Raw genomic sequence first — 20,459 nt, forward strand, 5'->3', positions numbered from 1 at the left:
GGGTATCAATAACACATTCGTTAGCAACAATCTTGTACTCAAGGTCATGGCTTGGATGAGCCTCTAAAGTTTTTTTAGCGAGTTTGGAGGGCAGGTAATTGAAGGATTTTAGTGGAAGGAAAAATACAGAAATGTTTTACATTTTTTGAAAGAATATTTTGTTGAGAATGATATATTTGTTTAATATAAAATAACATCTTGCATTAGATAAGACTATATGTTGGTTATCCGTGTATTCGCACAAGCCATATTTAGTCCATCGAAGATAACATATATAGTAATACAAATTATATAAAAATATAATGACATACTCCCTCCATCTCAAAATATGTGCAAAATTTGGTCAACTAAAGTTTGTTAGAGATGCTGAAGTGGGCCTTGATGTGAATGATAATAAGCCCAAAGTGTGGAGGTTTTATAAGAGGAAGTATAAAAGATGTTGAGGTGGCAGATATGTGATGGATACAATCAGAGTTAGTTACTATATAAGGGGATTAGGGTCACATCTTGGTTTTTACGCAAGAAAAGAGAATTAGGGTCACACTTTGTGATAGGGAAGCCGTTAGAGCTTTTTAGGGTTGATAGTCGTCGCTATCAACACATTCTATTTTCCTTTGCTTGTATTCCGTTCTTTTCACAGTAATACAAACCTCTTTTTCGTTTCTTACAGTTTTATTCACACAAAACCCATCAATTGGTCTGACCTGCCGAATTTTCAAGGGCCGCCAGGGGCGCACCAACCAAATACATCATGTTTCTTTGATCCACTTTTACTTATATTTTGGGATGGAGGGAGTATATTCCAACACTCACACACACTCATCCTGATAACGTTGATTTTGCTTATGTCTTTCCAACATGTCCCACCTTCATAATTTGAAAATGATAAATGGAGCAAATACAAATATAGCAAAGTTGCTCTCCTATAATGGATATAATTGATTTGAGAGTGATCCATATAATATTAATTTGATCACAAATTAACATTTTTTAGAAACGAGTTAATATATACAAGTTCTTGTACAACACTACACTATTTAGCACACGTATATCTAATCTAAGCATAGAGATAAAGTTCACTACCAAATTAAAATTTTCTTCCAAAAAATGATTGCCTACTGCTCACAATCACATTTCCATTGTGATTTCCTTTAATTGCACCATCATTTGCAATAAAACTTGTGATTTGTTTGTTGTCATTACGTCGTGGTGGTTGAAAATTTGCACTGTCTTCACTCTCAGATTGCTGCCAAGGCATGAGATTACGCGGCATCTTCTGAATTTTTGCACAATGAGGACAAGATGTCAGCTTCCAAATCCCCGATTTAGTCACTTCCTCAAACATATAATATAATGCCGCAACAGGGTGTTGCACAGGTCCCTCGATCTTAAGATCTAAACCCGCTTCATTTGACGCTCGTACCTTAACGATCACGGAAAGGCCTATATCTAATTTACTTCGACTAAAAAAATTTCCATTACTAACAGCGTAATAGTGCGCTATAGTGGCCATATATGGTGGTTCATCTTTACTCCTTTTCTTCTTCTCAGTTATAATATAACCCCCCTTGCTTCCATTCCCATAAGCTACTACAATAGTTTCAGTAACAACACCCAACATATTAGTAGTAGTACTGTTGGACTTAACGTAATTCAACTTTTCTTCATCTATAGGTTGGTCAATGGTTGGACCCTCGGTAACAAAGTATAGACCATTAGTGTTTTCGCTATTTGCAATAGTTAAATAAACAGAAGCTTTTGAAAATGTATCATCAGTCATGAAGAACGTTAAGCTATTGATCAGTTTATAATTTTCGGAGCAATTTCTCACATACGCGAGGCGACATGTCGATCCATCTACGGTGTATGACATACACAAATTCGGGTCAAACGTTTGTAATTTAGAGTGACATGTTTTTGACTTAATGATAATGATGGTCGCATGCTTTCCCAGTTGTATTTTGTAAGGAAGATGCATGTCGTTACTAGCACCGTGAAGAATATTTCCCATATCAATATTTGCGCACAACTACAACGTTTAATAAGTACGTACCTGCAACACAAATTAAGATTAATGGAGTTCTTTGACACGGACTAGCAAGATGGTATTGAAAATTTAAATCCACCTAAAAAAATATTTGTTAAGAAGTCTCACATCGGTTGCGATATGGCTGACTAAGTGTTTTATAAGACAATTCTCACTTTACAAACCGGTTTTGTAAGGTTGAGTTATAACCCCAAAACTCAATTCTAAGATGGTATCAGAGCCTATCAACAATTCGCTGGGCCACTTCGTCAGGCCGCCTGCAATCAGGTTTCTGATTGGGCCCTCCACCATTCATATCCGCGCCTCAAGCCCATAGTGCTTGGCGCGAGCGGGATGTTAAGAAGTCACGCATCGGTTGTGATATGGCCTGAATAAGTGTTTATAAACTAGAGCCCATTGAGTTAGGCCTAAAACTCAATTCTAAGAAAATTTAACCTATCTAGTTACATGGTAGCATAAATACGTGCGCGCACACATATATATTATATTATTGAAAATAAATGTACCTGGTAACTTTGATCAATGCTCTTTATTTTGCACTCATGTGTTAACATGGGAAATCTATAAATAGAGGGATGAAAAATGATTGCACTTGCAACTCAAAAGAGAAGAGAAGCGTTATTCTTCCGCAATGTTATTTGATTATATGGCATCTAATTCTAGTTGGACATGGCTAGTATGTATAGTATCTTTATATTCCCATTAATTTTTCATGTTGATAATTATTTCTCCTTTTTATCATTCTTTCAATTAATTTTCTTTTATCTTTCATTTAGTCCACAAGTTGAAATTCTTTCTCATCGGATTAATTATTCTATCTATGTTGATGTCTTTTCCCTTTAGTTTCATTGTGCTTTAATATAAGAAGCACACACAAGTTTATTAAGAAGCACACACAAGTTTATTATATACATCTCTTATAGGTTACATATATATTAATTGAACACAAGATCATTAATTGGATGTCCTAGGTTCACTTGCATCACCATGTAAAATAATCACATAATTATTTGAAGCTCGATGAGTCACTTTTTTTTACATGTTTGATTAAATGCATCATTGGATTTCACCGACACCACACTCATGTTCTTTTTGGTTACAAATGTGTGTTTTTTTAGATACAGACTTTACAAATTGTCTCCATTAATACATTCTTGATTGACTTCTTTTCTTTTATTTGTGAAATTCCTTTTAAACCACTCAAGTTCTTTTTGGATTATAACTGTGTTTTTTATAGATTTAGGCTTTTAAAATTGTGTTGCTACAGGTAGATTTGTTCACTTTATTATTATGTACATGAAGACTTTATAGGCTCTATACATTCTTCTCTAACAAGCTATTTTGACAGGACTAGCATTTTCCAAAGTAAGTTTACTTCAATTTGTTTATGTGAAATTTATTCCAAACTTTTGTGTTATTTATTATGATGATAGATACCACTTCTTTGGGTTTTCTTTCATCTTCTTTAGAGACATACCAATTGAAGTTTGATGTTAACAGTGTAAGTTTCTTTTCTACTCTTTACCGCTATATATATGTAAGTTAGAAGAAAAATGACTTGTTCCAAGTGGAGTTGAACTCCTCTCCTCCCACACTTAGCTTCTTCCACTACCTTGCCTCCTATTCTTACTTACTTAAACTCTCAAATATGTACGTAGCCTTACTTTACTGATCAATACTATTTAAAATTAGTAAATGGTATGAGAAAAAAGGTCTACACTTGATCCTAATTAAGCCCTCTCTACAAACTCTCCAATCGGTAGACTTACTCAACTGAACTAATATTATTAAAAGTATGTATGCACTTGAACCTAAATCTCCTCTACAAACCCAAAACTACAACAAAATGATATGAGAAGCTTTTATTAAATGCATATGCGTTCCAAAGATTACCATCTCTTATCACTTAATTATCTTATCATATATACACCAACTCTTATCCACTGTCCATTTAAAAGATTTTTTCAATTACAACGACATTGAAAACCAAGTTTAAAGTGCATTGCTTAGGATTGTACTACTGTATTCTTGATTTCTAAAGAGACAGGAACATAAATCTGGATGATGAACATTGACCGTGTGATCAAAGTATGATTAACGGCTTGGATGATTCTCAGTTTGAGATATCACCCTATATATCCTGTAGAAGATCGTTCCGGGTTAGTAATATCTGACCTGGGTGGTCATGCGGTGTTCTTACAGATTCAAAAGTTTTCCTTTGGATTTTACGACCTTACTTGAACAGGATCTGTTGTTCTATAGGATTGTACTACTGTATTCTTGATTTCTAAAGAGACAGGAACATAAATCTGGATGATGAACATTGACCGTGTGATCAAAGTATGATTAACGGCTTGGATGATTCTCAGTTTGAGATATCACCCTATCCTGTAGAAGATCGTTCCGGATTAGTAATATCTGACCTGGGTGGTCATGCGGTGTTCTTACAGATTCAAAAGTTTTCCTTTGGATTTTACTATGCAATTTCCTTCAATATGTGAATTGTAACTTTGTTCAAAGAAAGTACATGGATTGTATTTGCACATACTATATCGTATCTACGTAGTATTAATTTAATTCCTGCAACATATAATTGTACAAAAATTGAAAAACACCAAATTTGATAATGGAGAAGCTTGCATCTCAGAAAACTTCTATCATATGAATATATAATGTGATATTGTATTTTTATTATCTTAAATTTGCAGCACTAAATATAGTAGGAAGAGATAGCCGAAGAGGTCCATGACATATATATACAAGACGATAGAAGCCGAAATATACTTGGTATATGGGATCCTCTTGATAAGGTTGTCTATCTCGTATACAATGTTGCCACAAAGTAGAATAAATAGAAGACAACCAAAGATCATATTTGACAATTTTCCTAAAATAAACATCATCTGCAAAAAAAGGATCACATTGTTATTAAATAATATATCAAAATCACTATTAAAGTAGGGGGTGTTCAATGTACAAAAAAAAAAAAAAAAAAAAAAAAAAAAAAAAAAAAAGTAGGGGGTGTTCATGGTTGTGAACCGAACCAAACCTGAACCAAATATATGGTTCATAAACCAAACTAATCACTTTCATTTAAAAATTAGATCACTTGAATAGTAATTTGGATCACTTGAATAGTAATTTGGATAATGATAACGGATTTATTTGCACACCCCTAATTAAAAGGGTAGATGTGCCTATCTACTACTAATATATAAAAATCAATTATTACCAAAGTTACTACTTTATCTAAGTAGGTTTAACCACGTTCTAAGTTTTATATTCTTCATTGTAATTTTACCCAAAAACATATATAAAAAAATATTTTATAACAATAAACCAACAAGAAAATTATAACAAATTTTTAAATATACGCATGAAGATAAGAACAAAATAAAAATATGAATCTATCTGTGAAAATAGGAACAAAAAAACAATAAAAATCTTATAGAAACAAAATTATTGAGAAAAAAAAAAAAGAGAAACAAAAAAGAAACAAACAATAAAATAGTTTTGTAAATTGCTACAGTACAAGTTACATAATTTGTCATCATAATTTTAATAATATTTATATTTTCTGCCTTTAAATGTAATTTTACTCAAAATAATAATTTTTATTTGTTGAAAAATCTAAACATAAAAGTGGAATCGAGGTTCGAATCCTGAACACATAATTTTTTCACCTTAAAAAAGGTAAAATTCCAATCACTAGGTTACTTGATCCAAATAATATACTACTCCCTCAATTCCTTTTTATTTGTAGTTTGAGAAAGAAAAAAAAAAAAAAGGAAAAATTAAGAAAATTTAGGAAAGTGTTTTTTTGCACGATATCTTCCTATTATACCCTAATTTTAATCCAGCAATAACTTTTGTTTTTTTTTTTTTTGCACAGTCATTCTATTTCCAAAATATTTAATATATTAGTGTGTACAAAAAAACAACAAATTTAATATGTTATGTATAAAAAAAATTAAAAAAATAAATAATAGTTTTCCAAATATATAGCATTAGTTAGTTTTATTGAAAGAAGACTATAATAGACAAAATATAACCTTAAATTATCAAAACGACAAATAATTTAAAAACAATTGTTTTTCTAAAATGACAAATAAAAAAGGAATGGAGGGAGTAATTTATTTAACAATTAATATACACGAGACAATGACTTTAATAAATTAAATTTATTGGTTTAACAAAAACACAATAATTTCACTTATATTCTAATAATATTTTTTTAACAAATTTTTAAATATTTTATTTTAAATAAATGTTCTACCTTTAATTTAATAAAACTTAAATATCGAATAAAAATTAATAACTCGTGCGAATGCATAGATCTATAGACTATTTACTTATTATATAAGTGCACTAAACATAAATAAAATACCTGACTGAGGTAAAGATGATAATAACCAGCAAAACTCCAACCCAAACTAATAATGGGTGTAAAAAGTTGAAATCATAGCCTCTTTTTGCAGCCCAAAATGTGTAGAGACTCAAGTTAAATACCACCACAATAGTAGTCAACATGACTGGAACAATTATTTTTCCTAGATCCAAATTGCAACCTCATTAGAATAAAAAAAAAAAAAAGAGTTGGACTAATAAATATGACTATGTTTAAATTGATGGAATATAATGGAATAGAGGAGTTAATTACCATTACCACTAGCCAAGACACAAGACAATCCAACGCGTAAAGCAAGAGAGATCGTGAAAATTACGAGGAGAAAGTAGTTGAGAGGATACTTGTGATGATAATAATCAACTGAAAATAATGCTGCAAGTAAAATTAAACAAATCAATTAATTAATTATAATACTAGTAGTGAAGAAAGTAAGATAAAAGATGGGAACATGTATGTATGTATGTACGTACCAAATATAATGAGTATAGTATGAACATAAATTGGTACGTAGTTGTTGAAGAAATTAGCAACAGGAGAAACGAAAATAAAGACGGAAGCAACAACAGCGGTGAGAAGCAGCTGAAAGGCGACGATAGAGTAAACTTTACGAATAAAGGACCATCGGTTCTGATCATGCATCATATTTATAGGAGGATAAAGGCTCGTTTCTCCACTATCCATACCTCTTATTCCCAAACATCTCCTACTTATTATTATATATATATATAAGAATTGATTACCATCAAAATTACTAATTTATCATTGGTAGGTTTAACATGTTATAAGTTTTATATCCTTCATTGTAATTTCACTATAAAAACAAACAAAAACAAATTTTTAAATATTCGTATAAAGATAGAAACAAAATAAAAATATGAATCTATCCATGAAAATAGAAACAAAAAGAACAACAATGAAACCTATGGAAAGTTTAGCAAAAAAACAAAATTACTATAAATAAAATAATAAATACAATAAAAAGATGATATACTTAAAAATAGAATAAAAAGTTATTAAAAAAACAATAAAAAAATTATATATGAATCTATACATAAAAATAGAAACAAAATATAACACCAAAAAGATTATAGAATATAAAAAACAAAAATGATAAAAAAAAAAAAATACTCATAAAATAATATAATCAAGTTACTTTTTTTGATAAATTACTATTACTACTAATAATATAATAATAAATTTAATTACTATAAATAATAAAATAAATTTAATTACTTTCCTAATAAAATTTATAATCTAACTAGTTAAGAGACCCTCTATTAATTTTTATTCAATATTTAAGTTTATTATTATATTAAGGTAAAAAAAAAATTAGAATAAAATAATTAAAAACTTGGTAAAAAAATTATTAAAATATAAGTGAAATTATTGTGCTATTGTAAAACTTGTTAAATCAATAAATTTAATTTATTAAAGTTATTTTCTCTTGTATATTTTTAAATAAAGGTAAAGTAACCTAGGGGTTGAAATTTCACATTTTTCAAAGTGAGAAAATTAAAAGTTATAGTCCCGTGTATATTTTTAAATAAATTATAATATCTTTTATTGTTTTTGTTTTTTTTCTATTAATTTTTTTATATGTCTAATGTTTTATTCCTATTTTTAAGCATGTCATTTTTTTTCTATCTTTCTATATATTTTTTTTAATATATTTTCTTTATTTTTTATATATGGTTGCTTTTTATTCCTATTTTTAAGCATATATCTTGTTTTTTGTATCTTTCTATTTTTTTTATATATATAATTATTGTTTTATTCATATTTTTAAGTCTATCATCTTTTTTATTTTATGTATCTTTCTATTTTTGTTGTTATATTTTTTAGTAAAATCACAATGAAGGATATAAATCGTGGAACGTGGTTAAACCTACTACTAATATATAAAAGTCGATTACTACCAAAGTTACAAGTTTATCCTCAGTAGATTTAACCACGTTTCACGATTTATATCCTTCATCGTAATTACACTAAAAAAATATTTAAAAAAATATAAAAAGATATAAAAAAAAAGTTATATACTTAAAAATAGGAATAAAACAAAAAAAAAATTTAATAATATAAGATAAATACAATAAAAATATGATATGCTTAAAAATCGAGAAAAAATTTAAATTATAGATAAGGACGAAATAGAACAATCTGTACACAATTAAAACGTAAAATATAGAAATAGAATATCTACTACTAATATATAAAAGTCGATTACTACCAAAGTTACAAGTTTATCCTCAGTAGGTTTAACCACGTTTCACGATTTATATCCTTCATCGTAATTACACTAAAAAAATATTTAAAAAAATATAAAAAGATACAAAAAAAAAGTTATATACTTAAAAATAGGAATAAAACAAAAAAAAATTTAAAAATATAAGATAAATACAATAAAAATATGATATGCTTAAAAATCGGGAAAAAAATTAAATTATAGATAAGGACGAAATAGAACAATCTGTACACAATTAAAACGTAAAATATAGAAATAGAATATCTACTACTAATATATAAAAGTCGATTACTACCAAAGTTACAAGTTTATCCTCAGTAGGTTTAACCACGTTTCACGATTTATATCCTTCATCGTAATTACACTAAAAAAATATTTAAAAAAATATAAAAAGATACAAAAAAAAAGTTATATACTTAAAAATAGGAATAAAACAAAAAAAAATTTAAAAATATAAGATAAATACAATAAAAATATGATATGCTTAAAAATCCGGAAAAATTTAAATTATAGATAAGGACGAAATAGAACAATCTGTACACAATTAAAACGTAAAATATAGAAATAGAATATCTACTACTAATATATAAAAGTCGATTACTACCAAAGTTACAAGTTTATCCTCAGTAGGTTTAATCACGTTCCACGATTTATATCCATCATCGTAATTACACTAAAAAAATATTTAAAAAAATATAAAAAGATACAAGAAAAAAAAGATTATATGCTTAAAAATAGGAATAAAAAAATAAAAAATAAAAGAAAAGATAAATACAATAAAAATATGATATTCTTAAAAATAGGAAAAAAAATAAATTATAGATAGGAACAAAATAGAGCAATCTGTACACATTGAAAACGTAAATTATAGAAATAAAATATAGAAAAATAAAATACATACACATAAAAATATAAACATATAGAAACATAAACAATATTACTACTAATAATATAATTAAGTAATGAACAAATAAAAATATAATAAAGTTCATTACTTATTTTAGTTTCTTCAAAAAAAAGTTCATTACTTTCGAATTTACTAAATTAATGTAAATAATCCTAATAAAATTTATCAACTAATGATCATAATCGTCTTTTTGTTTCACTCAGTAGGTTTAACCACGTTCCAAGTTACTAATAACATCAATAAAGTTGAACAAATCTATGCATAAATTGAAATTCGGGCTCAAATCTTGAACACATAATTTTTTTTATCTTGAAAAATATAAAATTATATTACTTGACCCAAAATAATAATATGATTTATTTAAAAATAGACACGGGACTATGACTTTAATAAATTAAATTTATTGATTTAACAAATTTTATGAGAGCAAAATAATTTTACATATATTCCAACAATATTTTTTAACAAATTTTTAAATATTTTATTTTAAATAAATTTTCTAACTCAATATAATCATAATAAATTTAAATATCGAATTAATATTGATGACCCGTGCGAATGCACGGGTCTCTAAACTAGTAGAAAAATAAAATTCATACACATAAAAATATAAACGTATCTATAGAAACATAAACAATATTAATATTATTGACAAAAAAAAAACAATATTACTCTTACTAATATAATTAAGTAATGAATAAGTAAAAATATAATAAAGTTAATTACTTTACAAACCGGTTTTGTAAGGTTGAGTTATAACCCCAAAACTCAATTCTAAGATGGTATCAGAGTCTATCCACAATTCGCTGGACCACTTCGTCGGGCCGCGTGCAATCAGGTTTCTGATTGGGCCCTCCACCATTCATATCCGCGCCTCAAGCCCATAGTGCTTGGCGCGAGCGGGATGTTAAGAAGTCACGCATCGGTTGTGATATGGCTTGAATAAGTGTTTATAAACTAGAGCCCATTGAGTTAGGCCTAAAACTCAATTCTAGTTACATGGTAGCATAAATACGCGCGCGCACACATATATATTATATTATTGAAAATAAATGTACCTGGTAACTTTGATCAATGCTCTTTATTTTGCACTCATGTGTTAACATGGGAAATCTATAAATAGAGGGATGAAAAATGATTGCACTTGCAACTCAAAAGAGAAGAGAAGCGTTATTCTTCCGCAATGTTATTTGATTATATGGCATCTAATTCTAGTTGGACATGGCTAGTATGTATAGTATCTTTATATTCCCATTAATTTTTCATGTTGATAATTATTTCTCCTTTTTATCATTCTTTCAATTAATTTTCTTTTATCTTTCATTTAGTCCACAAGTTGAAATTCTTTCTCATCGGATTAATTATTCTATCTATGTTGATGACTTTTCCCTTTAGTTTCATTGTGCTTTAATATAAGAAATACTCCATCTATTCAATATAAGCAACAAAAAAATCACGTTTTGTGGATTACAAAAGAAAAATATTGTTTAGAGATTATCAATAAAGATTAAAGACTTTAAATTGATTCTTGTTTGGTCAAAGCCTCATGGGATTCCATTTCCATGCATTCAAAAACTGATGCAGTCATGAAGTCCGCGAGTTTTAGACTATTCAAACCATTTGATCTTGATCAGACAATTCTGATCTTCTAACCGCACCAATTGCACTTAAACCCCATGATTAATGATTATCGACTGTAAATTCAGTTCAAAAAAGTATTAGATTTGCTGATGGACTTTTTTTAAATTAAGCTAAATCTATTAAACCATGAAATTCTAAATTAAAACATAAAAAATATAGTAATTAAGAAGAGAGTAATAGATTCATAAACTATATAGTAATTAAGAAGCACACACAAGTTTATTATACATCTCCTATAGGTTACATATATATTAATTGAACACAAGATCATTAATTGGATGTCCTAGGTTCACTTGCATCATCATGCTTTGGCTCTCGATTGTAGGATTTTTCTTTTCCCAAAATATAATGGAATGGATAATATAAACTTTTGATCCCCTTCAATTCTATTACCATTTCCATTTCCGTTGATGTCTTTATTGTCGATCAACTCCAATCTCTTATTTTCCGTACGGCCATGATGTGGCGCCGAACTTGTTGGAAAATTTAGATTTCTTATGTACAAACGTGACTCTGGCGATGATCTTGACCGTTGATAAAAATCATATGGTTGAGATTGATAATTTGTTGATTTGGATAATTGTTTGTATGTGGGAAAGCTAACCAAGTTAGTCCGTAGAATGTCATCATCATTTTGCTTGACCTCAATCGACTGACATCCTTGAGGTTCACCGGCACAATGAGGGCATGACGCGAGCTTCCAACTCCCGCTTTTGTAGACTTGGTCAATCATGTAAAACAATGCTGAAGAAGGGTGTTGATCAGGACCCTTCACGGTATAATTGAAGCTATCATTTAACACATGAATATGAACAATCATAGAAAGACCAACGTTGATTTTATTTTGATTGCAAATATTTTCATGACTAATAGCATAATACTGTGCCACCGTTATTGCGTAGAGGTTTTTATCCTCACTACTTCTTTTCTTCCCCTCGACAACAATAAGGCCCCTTTTGCTTCCCTTCCCATAGCAATAAACCCTCGTCATAACACAACCTCGACGATCAAATGTCTCATTGACTTGAAGGACATAACATCATCAAATTTTTGGTCATACTTAAAATGTAAATCAAAAGAATTGGTGTGAACTCTTCTTACCCACACACGATACTGCCGCCAGAACATATGTCATCTTCAAGTTTGAGGAGTACCTCGTTGACATCGTCACAATCGTCGACATATTTCTTAAGGTAGAGTGTGCAACTTGACTCATATACTTTGTATGACGTTGTCCATGCCCGGCTGTATCCTCCATCATCATCACTCTCATTCTTTTATCATGTCAATGCAAGCATGATTTCCAAGTGTTACATGGTTAGAACAATGCTCCTCACCACAAAGTTTGTTTCCCATGTGAATACACACACACAATACTAGTAGAAAAGGTCTTCTCTAGTTTAATTAAGGTTGTGTTCATTTGGGAAATTTATAAACTTGCCAAAAAAATGGAACCTTTGAACATATAATAATTTAATTAATTAATTGGAATTATTGAAAGAAAGCATTATTCTTCGTAAGGTTAATTAATTGGAATTACTGAAAGAAAAGGTTATTTAGATTGGATGGTAGTATATTAGATTAGATGGCATCTAATTCTTTATCATTTCTTTTACTCGTGTCTTCCAATTGATTCTCAATAAAGGCTAATATATAATGCGGCTTTATTTTTGTGCCATATTCTTGTTTTGGACAGAAAAAAGTATAAGAGGAACTTATCCCATATAATAAAAAATGTACAATTAGTACTGATCGTGCTGACCAGAAGTGTGTGACCGCGCCGGCGTTTGTATTTGCAAAGCCCCTGTTGAAACGGAGGGGGTTGTGTACCTGCAGGCACTCCGACGCTCAAGTCAGTTAAGTGTGGAGTGAAGGTTTTCTTAGCTAAAAATATGCGTACCATGTGAATGGAGTGGAGTCACATATATATAGCCCCCAGCGCAGGGCCAAGGCCCTTGATGGCATTAATGGCCATCAAGTGGCTGCCGAAAAACGACTTGGAGGCCTTGATGTGCAGCAAATGCTCATCATTCCGGTTAACGGCCGTTACGATACGTGAGAGTATCAGACCGTTGGAGAGTCGAGCAAGGCTCGCGGGCTCTTCATGGTGGGCTAGCTCGGGACGTTATTGTTCGACACCCTCTTCTGCCCGAGCATCTGTGCTCGGCCCAGAACAAGTACTAACCGAAATAAGTTTTTTTTTTTTTTAAAGTACTAACCCAAATAACTAAAGCTACACTCGATACAATATTGTATACACCAAACCCAAAGAGGAAAACTTTTAAGCACCTATGCCGTACGTGCATGGGTTAGAATTATCCTTTTAGATTATTTTTTATAATCTTGTTGTAACCAAACTTTATTTGATTAGTGGAATAGAGAGATGCTTTCTTCCTCGGAGTAGGCTATTGTTAGACCGAACAGGGTAAACAAATTATCGTGTTATTCCTTTATCGTTTTTATTGTCTATGATTAATATTACTTATCCATACACCAAACCCAAAGAGGAAAACTTTTAAGCACCTATGCCGTACGTGCATGGGTTAGAATTATCCTTTTAGATTATTTTTTATAATCTTGTTGTAACCAAACTTTATTTGATTAGTGGAATAGAGAGATGCTTTCTTCCTCGGAGTAGGCTATTGTTAGACCGAACAGGGTAAACAAATTATCGTGTTATTCCTTTATCGTTTTTATTGTCTATGATTAATATTACTTATCCGCTTGATATTGATTGTCATTCTTTTGCTCCACACATCAAGTTTTTCTTTAGCGTGATTTTTACTATGAATTCACAACATTCTATAACGATGTATAGTTCTTTTTAAGAAAAAATAAATAAATAAATTAAAGTGCAGTTCAACATTAATTAATAGAAAAATAAACACTAGCTAGAAATCAAAATGTATGAGCATAGTGGAAAGAAAAATGCTGAATTGTTTCCAAGTTTGACTGAACATTACAAAAGATGGGAGGAAGAAAGAATCGTCATGGCAAGACTTAATTGGCTACCCCACCTCGGGTTTTCTACTTTGACCAAAGAGTATTGCTATTTAGTAAGAAATATTTACACAAGAAAAAGAAAAATTCACATAATTAGGAAATTTGACCAATAAAAAATCAGCTAATCATACATGAAAGAGATCGAGAGTGATTATAATTTGTAAGTGTTAAATGTTGTCACATAAAATTCTTTTCTTTCTTGTATAAAAAAATTCTTACTAAATATAACATTTTTCTTGACTGAATTGTTTCCAACGTTTCTAAAATACACATATTCTTGCATTTCGTGTGGGCAAACTTTTTCGTAAGATTTAGTGCATATAATCAACAAGAATAGAATCTTAAAAAAAGAGAGGATATATCTAACCAAAAAAAAAAAAAAAAAAAAAATAGAGGATATATGACATATATATAATTATAATTGAATAATTGCTTTGCGTTAGAATAACGCTCAAGTTGCATGATAAATATTCCGTTATCAATATATTTATAAATTTTCCATATGAATCTAAAGTTACAATAAAGTAAGTTTTCTAAATTAACTTTTATCTATATATCACCCTACTGTATTCTTCATATGTATGATTATTAAAGTTGTTGTGATACATAAATATCAACATGGGAAACAATCTTCAAGGTTTTAATCGTCTCAACAAAGGCCATTTTCCAAACTATCATGCACAATTGGGAAGTTATGGTGCTATTGATGTGACAAAAATAGAGCATGAGGCGATAAATGGTCATACGGGTGAAGTATTTGATATATCGAAGTGGAACGCTTCCTACACTGTAGAAAATTCAAAATGTATACTCGATCTCAGACGAGTTTCAAACAAAGATGGCAAAGTCAATAGTGTTTCGTTCCAAATCAGCGATGAAATGTATTCGGATGGAAATATTTGGTTTGCAATAGGTAAAGAGACAAGTTTTCTTGGCTCTTCCACACCTCCCCTCTTATTAAATGGAGGGTTCAAAAATTGTAGGCAAAAGAATAACAAGACTACTAATAATTTAGGTTATGTTATGGAAACTTGTGCTTATCTTTATGGGAATGGAAGCAAGAGAGGTCTTCTTGTGTTAGAAGAGATGAGAAAGAGTGGAGATGACGAAAAGCCCCATAGGGTAACTGTGGCACACTATTATTCGGATAATAGTCGAAATCTTTTTAGTCAAAATAAAATAGATATTGGCCTTTCTGTGATCGTTAGGATTCGACTATCAAGTGAAGTTGGTTTGGATATTACCGTGCAAGGCCCGGTTCAACACCCTTCTAGAGCATTACATTTGACGTTTCTTGAAGTAATGAAAACTGGGATTTGGAAGCCCACAAAATGCCCTCATTGTGCTAGTATGGATGTTGGTGATGATAGCGATATGCAATCAGAGACTGAAGATTGTTACGATTTTCTATCACCACGAGTTTATGATCTTAGTCAAAATATGAAAAGTATTATCTCCAATAGTGGTGCGGTTAGAGGTAACTATAATGGCAATTTGTATGTGAACAAGATTTACCTTTCCTTTTAACTTGATAAATAATGTCGCATCTTGGATCTAGGATAACTAGTAGCATAGGCCTTGTCTTGTAACCTAAATTCGTCTTGTATTCTACAAATGTGTATGATTGAAGTTAGAAAGAGAGAACGGAAAGAGAGAACGGAAACAATTTATAAAATGTTCTAAAGGTAACATCAACTTGAAGATTTAGAAAACTGATTTTGAGGAATCGAGTCCAAGATTGTTGAGCTCCAAATTCTGTCATTATCCATATAACAAAATGAGTTCCTTTGAGATTGTGAGAAAAACAAAGACAGTCCATCAACACAGTAATAATTGGTTCAACATACGGCACTTCATCAACACCGCGAGGGAAGGACAATTGCATATATGTCTCGGTACCAAGATCACGTGAGATAATCACTAATTGGTCAACATTAATAACATACCAACAGTCATACCAACCATTACGGTCACTCAAGTTACACCAAGACACTGTTTGGTAATTCTAATAAGTTAGCTTATAGCTTATTGAACTAGTTTATAAGTTTGTTTGAAAAAAATGTGAAGTGTTTGGTAACGAGCTTATAGCGTTTTTTGAAATGCTATTTCAAGTAGCGTATGAACTTATAGCTTATAGCTTTTTCATTTTATTCCATATTTACCCTCATTAATTTTATTTATTTATTTTTTATAAATTATAATAACTACCCACTAACACTTACAAAAAAAAAAACTACCCACTAACCATGTATTTTTATGTCATTTTGTACTTACAACGGTTAAATTTGCCAAACACTTTAATTTTATTCTACTAACTTTTCAGCTATAAGCTACCAGCCATCAGCTATCAGCTATAAGTTAGCTTTTCAGCTATAAGCTAGCTTATCAGCTATCAGCTAGCTTATAGCTTATTTTTACCAAACAGAGCCCAAGTTAAAGGAATCTGCTGTTCTGTTGTTGTTATTGTTTCTATTGCTGTTGTAGTTTCGGTTGTTGTTAGCAACGTCGTCCCCCTTAGTCGTCAATGCCGTCAACTTATCCGACAGAGCTTTGACCATTGTAGCTAAATCGTCAAAGTCTGCCCTCGTCACCGGTTGATCTCCCATGGGTGATCAATTCACGAAAGAACAGGGGAAACCTGCTCTGATGCCAACTGACGCAGTACGGAAGCGTGAAGGAATAGCAAGCGCTAATCCTATAATAAAACACAGGTTCGCAAGCGACAAACCTGTCAGATAAGGCTCTGGAATCAACCATGATGTTATTCTCCATATGCATAATGAATCCCTTCTCTAGTAACTGTCCCATACTTAGTAAATTTGTTTTCATGTCTGGTACATATAAAACACCAGTGATGATGGCTTGATTTCCTTTCTTGCCTTTGATCAATACATCACCTACTCCTTCAGCTGGAATTGTTCTATTGTCTGCAAACCTTATTTTAGTTTTTGATGAACTGTTGAAGTTGATTAGCCAGTCTCTATGACTTGTCATGTGATTACTGCAGCCTGTGTCAAGATACCAATGTTCTTGATCATCTTCAATATCTGTAATGGTAGCCATGTACAGTGTTGGATCAACCTCTGAGTCACTATCTTCCTGAGCAATATGTGCTTCAGCCTTATTCTTTCCTCCATACCTTGGAACCTTCTTGCCTCTGCAATCTTTTGCAAAGTGGCCAAACTTCTGGCAATTATAGCACTGTATGTTCTTCAAATTGAACTTCCCTTTCTTATCTTGATTTGATGTAGTGCCTTGAGATGAAGGTTCAGCTTGATCATTGTTTTTCTTTGAGTTATCTTGAGAATTATTATTCTTCTTGGACTTATCTTTCCCCTTCCATTTGCCATTGCCTTTCTTTTCTGCATGAGCTTGCAATGCTTGATCAGTGGCCCTATCTTTTGTTCTTTCCATGATTCTTTGTTCATGAGATTCCAGTGTACATTGTAATTCATCCAATGTCAATGTTGACAAATCTTTGGTTTCCATTATTGCAACAGTGATATAATCAAACTTAGGAGATAAAGTTCTCATAACCTTACCAACAATGGTTTGATTGTCACAAGTATCACCACAACTTCTCATCTGATTGGTGATGCTTGTGATCTTGTTAAAGTAATCTGCAATGCTTTCATTGTTTTCCATCTGCAGCAGTTCAAATTTCCTTTTCCAAGTCTGTAATCTGACCTGCTTCAGCTTCTCATTCCCTGAGTGTGCTTTCTCAAGAATGTCCCAACATTCCTTAGCTGATGTTGCATTCTCAATCTTCTGGAAATTCACCAAATCAACACATTGATGAATGAAGAACATTGCTTTGAAATCTTTCTTCTTCAATGCACGATGTGCATTCCTCTGATTGTCTGTTGCATCTGCTGCTAATTCAGTGATAGCAGTTTCAATCACATCTTGTACTTCTTGAAACCCAAATATCACTTTCATTTGCTTATTCCATCGATCCCAATTGCTTGCATCAAGAATTGGCAATTTCCCACCAAAACTGTTGCTGAGTGTTTCTAGTTGGCTTGTCATCTTCTTCTTGAGTTAATTGATCAAATTGCAGTGAATCTTGATCAATTCTTGAATGCCACGAACCTTGAGGCTCTAGATACCAGTTTGTTGGAACTATGAACTATGAACTATGAATGTAAATGAACAAAAGTGGTAAGATAAGAATGAGAGAAAGGGTAATTTTATTGAATGATCAATTGGTGTTCTTTACAATAGTGTAGTGTGGTTTTTATACACAAAATCAATGAGTTAGCATTAACCAACTATGGTTACTTATTAGCATAGCAGTTAACTCAACTAACTAACCTACACACTAACTAATTCTGTTTTACTTGTAAAGCAAGTAACAGCTTTTGCAACAACCAAACTAACTAACTTTGAATTATTCTCAACAGATCAGGACCCTTCACGGTATAATTGAAGCTATCATTTAACACATGAATATGAACAATCATAGAAAGACCAACGTTGATTTTATTTTGATTGCAAATATTTTCATGACTAATAGCATAATACTGTGCCACCGTTATTGCGTAGAGGTTTTTATCCTCACTACTTCTTTTCTTCCCCTCGACAACAATAAGGCCCCTTTTGCTTCCCTTCCCATAGCAATAAACCCTCGTCATAACACAACCTCGACGATCAAATGTCTCATTGGACTTGAAGGACATAACATCATCAAATTTTTGGTCATACTTAAAATGTAAATCAAAAGAATTGGTGTGAACTCTTCTTACCCACACACGTATACCGCCGCCAGAACATATGTCATCTTCAAGTTTGAGGAGTACCTCGTTGACATCGTCACAATCATCGACATATTTCTTAAGGTAGAGTGTGCAACTTGACTCATATACTTTGTATGACGTTGTCCATGCCCGGCTGTATCCTCCATCATCATCACTCTCATTCTTTTATCATGTCAATGCAAGCATGAGATTTCCAAGTGTTACATGGTTAGAACAATGCTCCTCACCACAAAGATTGTTTCCCATGTGAATACACACACACAATACTAGTAGAAAAGGTTTTCTCTAGTTTAATTAAGGTTGTGTTCATTTGGGAAATTTATAAACTTGCCAAAAAAAAATGGAACCTTTGAACATATAATAATTTAATTAATTAATTTGAATTATTGAAAGAAAGCATTATTCTTCGTAAGGTTAATTAATTGGAATTATTGAAAGAAAAGGTTATTTAGATTAGATGGTAGTATATTAGATTAGATGGCATCTAATTCTTTATCATTTCTTTTACTCGTGTCTTCCAATTGATTCTCAACAAAGGCTAATATATAATGCGGCTTTATTTTTGTGCCATATTCTTGTTTTGGACAGAAAAAAAGTATAAGAGGAACTTATCCCATATAATAAAAAATGTACAATTAGTACTAACCGAAATAATTTTTTTTTTTTAAAAAAGTACTAACCCAAATAACTAAAGCTACACTCGATACAATATTGTATACACCAAACCCAAAGAGGAAAACTTTTAAGAACCTATGCCGTACGTGCATGGGTTAGAATTATCCTTTTAGATTATTTTATATAATCTTGTTGTAACCAAACTTTATTTGATTAGTGGAACAGAGAGATGCTTTTTTCCTCAGAGTAGGCCATTGTTAGACCGAATAGGGTAAACAAATTATCGTGTTATTCCTTTATCGTTTTTATTGTCTATGATTAATATTACTTATCCGCTTGATATTGGTTGTCATTCTTTTGCTCCACACATCAAGTTTTTCTTTGACGTGATTTTTACTATGAATTCACAACATTCTATAACGATGTATAGTTCTTTTTAAGGAAAAAAAATTAAAGTGCGGTTCAACATTAATTAATAGAAAAATAAACACTAGCTAGAAATCAAAATGTATGAGCATAGTGGAAAGAAAAATGCTGAATTGTTTCCAAGTTTGACCGAACATTACAAAAGATGGGAGGAAGAAAGAATCGTCGTGGCAAGACTTAATTGGCTACCCCACCTCGGGTTTTCTACTTTGACCAAAGAGTATTGCTATTTAGTAAGAAATATTTACACAAGAAAAAAAAAATTCACATAATTAGGAAATTTGACCAATAAAAAATCAGCTAATCATACATGAAAGAGATCGAGAGTGATTATAATTTGTAAGTGTTAAATGTTGTCACATAAAATTCTTTTCTTTCTTGTTTAAAAAAATTCTTACTAAATATAACATTTT

The 20,459-nt window shown here is 31.0% G+C and overlaps 3 protein-coding genes and 2 non-coding genes across 8 annotated transcripts; 2 read left to right on the top strand and 3 right to left on the bottom strand.

Annotated features, from left to right (window-relative positions):
* Window positions 1–853: 853 nt before the first annotated feature.
* On the bottom strand, window positions 854–2,706 carry LOC123887482. Of its 2 annotated transcripts, none has more exons than XM_045936799.1 (2): window positions 2,554–2,706; window positions 854–2,053 (listed from the first exon to the last, which is right to left on the bottom strand). In XM_045936799.1, the coding sequence occupies exon 2, from the start codon at window positions 2,009–2,011 to the stop codon at window positions 1,088–1,090; it is 924 nt and encodes a 307-aa protein (XP_045792755.1). In that variant the 5' UTR covers window positions 2,012–2,053; window positions 2,554–2,706; the 3' UTR covers window positions 854–1,087. The 2 variants fall into 2 exon arrangements, with proteins under 2 accessions (XP_045792755.1, XP_045792756.1); XM_045936800.1 differs by lacking the exon at window positions 2,554–2,706 and adding an exon at window positions 2,156–2,547 and having other exon boundaries at window positions 857–2,053.
* A 238-nt stretch (window positions 2,707–2,944) lies between these two features.
* Window positions 2,945–10,834, bottom strand: LOC123887534 (protein LIFEGUARD 4-like). 3 transcript variants are annotated; one of them, XR_006801549.1, is made up of 4 exons: window positions 10,663–10,834; window positions 6,708–6,827; window positions 6,435–6,597; window positions 2,945–4,950 (listed from the first exon to the last, which is right to left on the bottom strand). XR_006801549.1 is itself a non-coding variant. In XM_045936868.1 (4 exons), the coding sequence occupies exons 1-4, from the start codon at window positions 7,134–7,136 to the stop codon at window positions 4,947–4,949; spliced, it is 492 nt and encodes a 163-aa protein (XP_045792824.1). In that variant the 5' UTR covers window positions 7,137–7,345; the 3' UTR covers window positions 2,945–4,946. The 3 variants fall into 3 exon arrangements, 2 of the variants coding, with proteins under 2 accessions (XP_045792824.1, XP_045792823.1); XM_045936868.1 differs by lacking the exon at window positions 10,663–10,834 and adding an exon at window positions 6,926–7,345 and having other exon boundaries at window positions 6,714–6,827; XM_045936867.1 differs by lacking the exon at window positions 10,663–10,834 and adding an exon at window positions 6,926–7,345.
* LOC123887851 lies at window positions 4,021–4,252 on the top strand. Its single transcript, XR_006801841.1, has one exon. It is a non-coding gene; the product is annotated as a small nucleolar RNA U3 (small nucleolar RNA).
* Window positions 4,275–4,500, top strand: LOC123887849. The gene has a single exon (XR_006801839.1). It is a non-coding gene; the product is annotated as a small nucleolar RNA U3 (small nucleolar RNA).
* A 605-nt stretch (window positions 10,835–11,439) lies between the features above and the next one.
* Window positions 11,440–12,659, bottom strand: LOC123884195. The gene has a single exon (XM_045933238.1). It carries the CDS (start codon window positions 12,234–12,236, stop codon window positions 11,547–11,549), a length of 690 nt encoding a protein of 229 aa, XP_045789194.1. The 5' UTR covers window positions 12,237–12,659; the 3' UTR covers window positions 11,440–11,546.
* Between the last annotated feature and the right edge of the window lie 7,800 nt (window positions 12,660–20,459).

This window comes from Trifolium pratense, linkage group LG5, assembly GCF_020283565.1.
Source record: "Trifolium pratense cultivar HEN17-A07 linkage group LG5, ARS_RC_1.1, whole genome shotgun sequence".
NCBI lineage: Eukaryota > Viridiplantae > Streptophyta > Magnoliopsida > Fabales > Fabaceae > Trifolium > Trifolium pratense.

What these genes read in the sequence shown, in the direction of transcription:
- LOC123884195 (XM_045933238.1), bottom strand. Translation starts at nt 12,236, where the DNA reads ATGACGAGGGTTTATTGCTATGGGAAGGGAAGCAAAAGGGGCCTTATT.
- LOC123887534 (XM_045936867.1), bottom strand. Translation starts at nt 7,136, where the DNA reads ATGGATAGTGGAGAAACGAGCCTTTATCCTCCTATAAATATGATGCAT. An exon ending in TACTATACTCATTATATTTG is followed by an intron (nt 6,828 to 6,925) that starts GTACGTACATAC and finishes TTTTACTTGCAG; the next exon opens with CATTATTTTCAGTTGATTAT. An exon ending in TGTCTTGGCTAGTGGTAATG is followed by an intron (nt 6,598 to 6,707) that starts GTAATTAACTCC and finishes ATTTGGATCTAG; the next exon opens with GAAAAATAATTGTTCCAGTC.
- LOC123887482 (XM_045936799.1), bottom strand. Translation starts at nt 2,011, where the DNA reads ATGGGAAATATTCTTCACGGTGCTAGTAACGACATGCATCTTCCTTAC.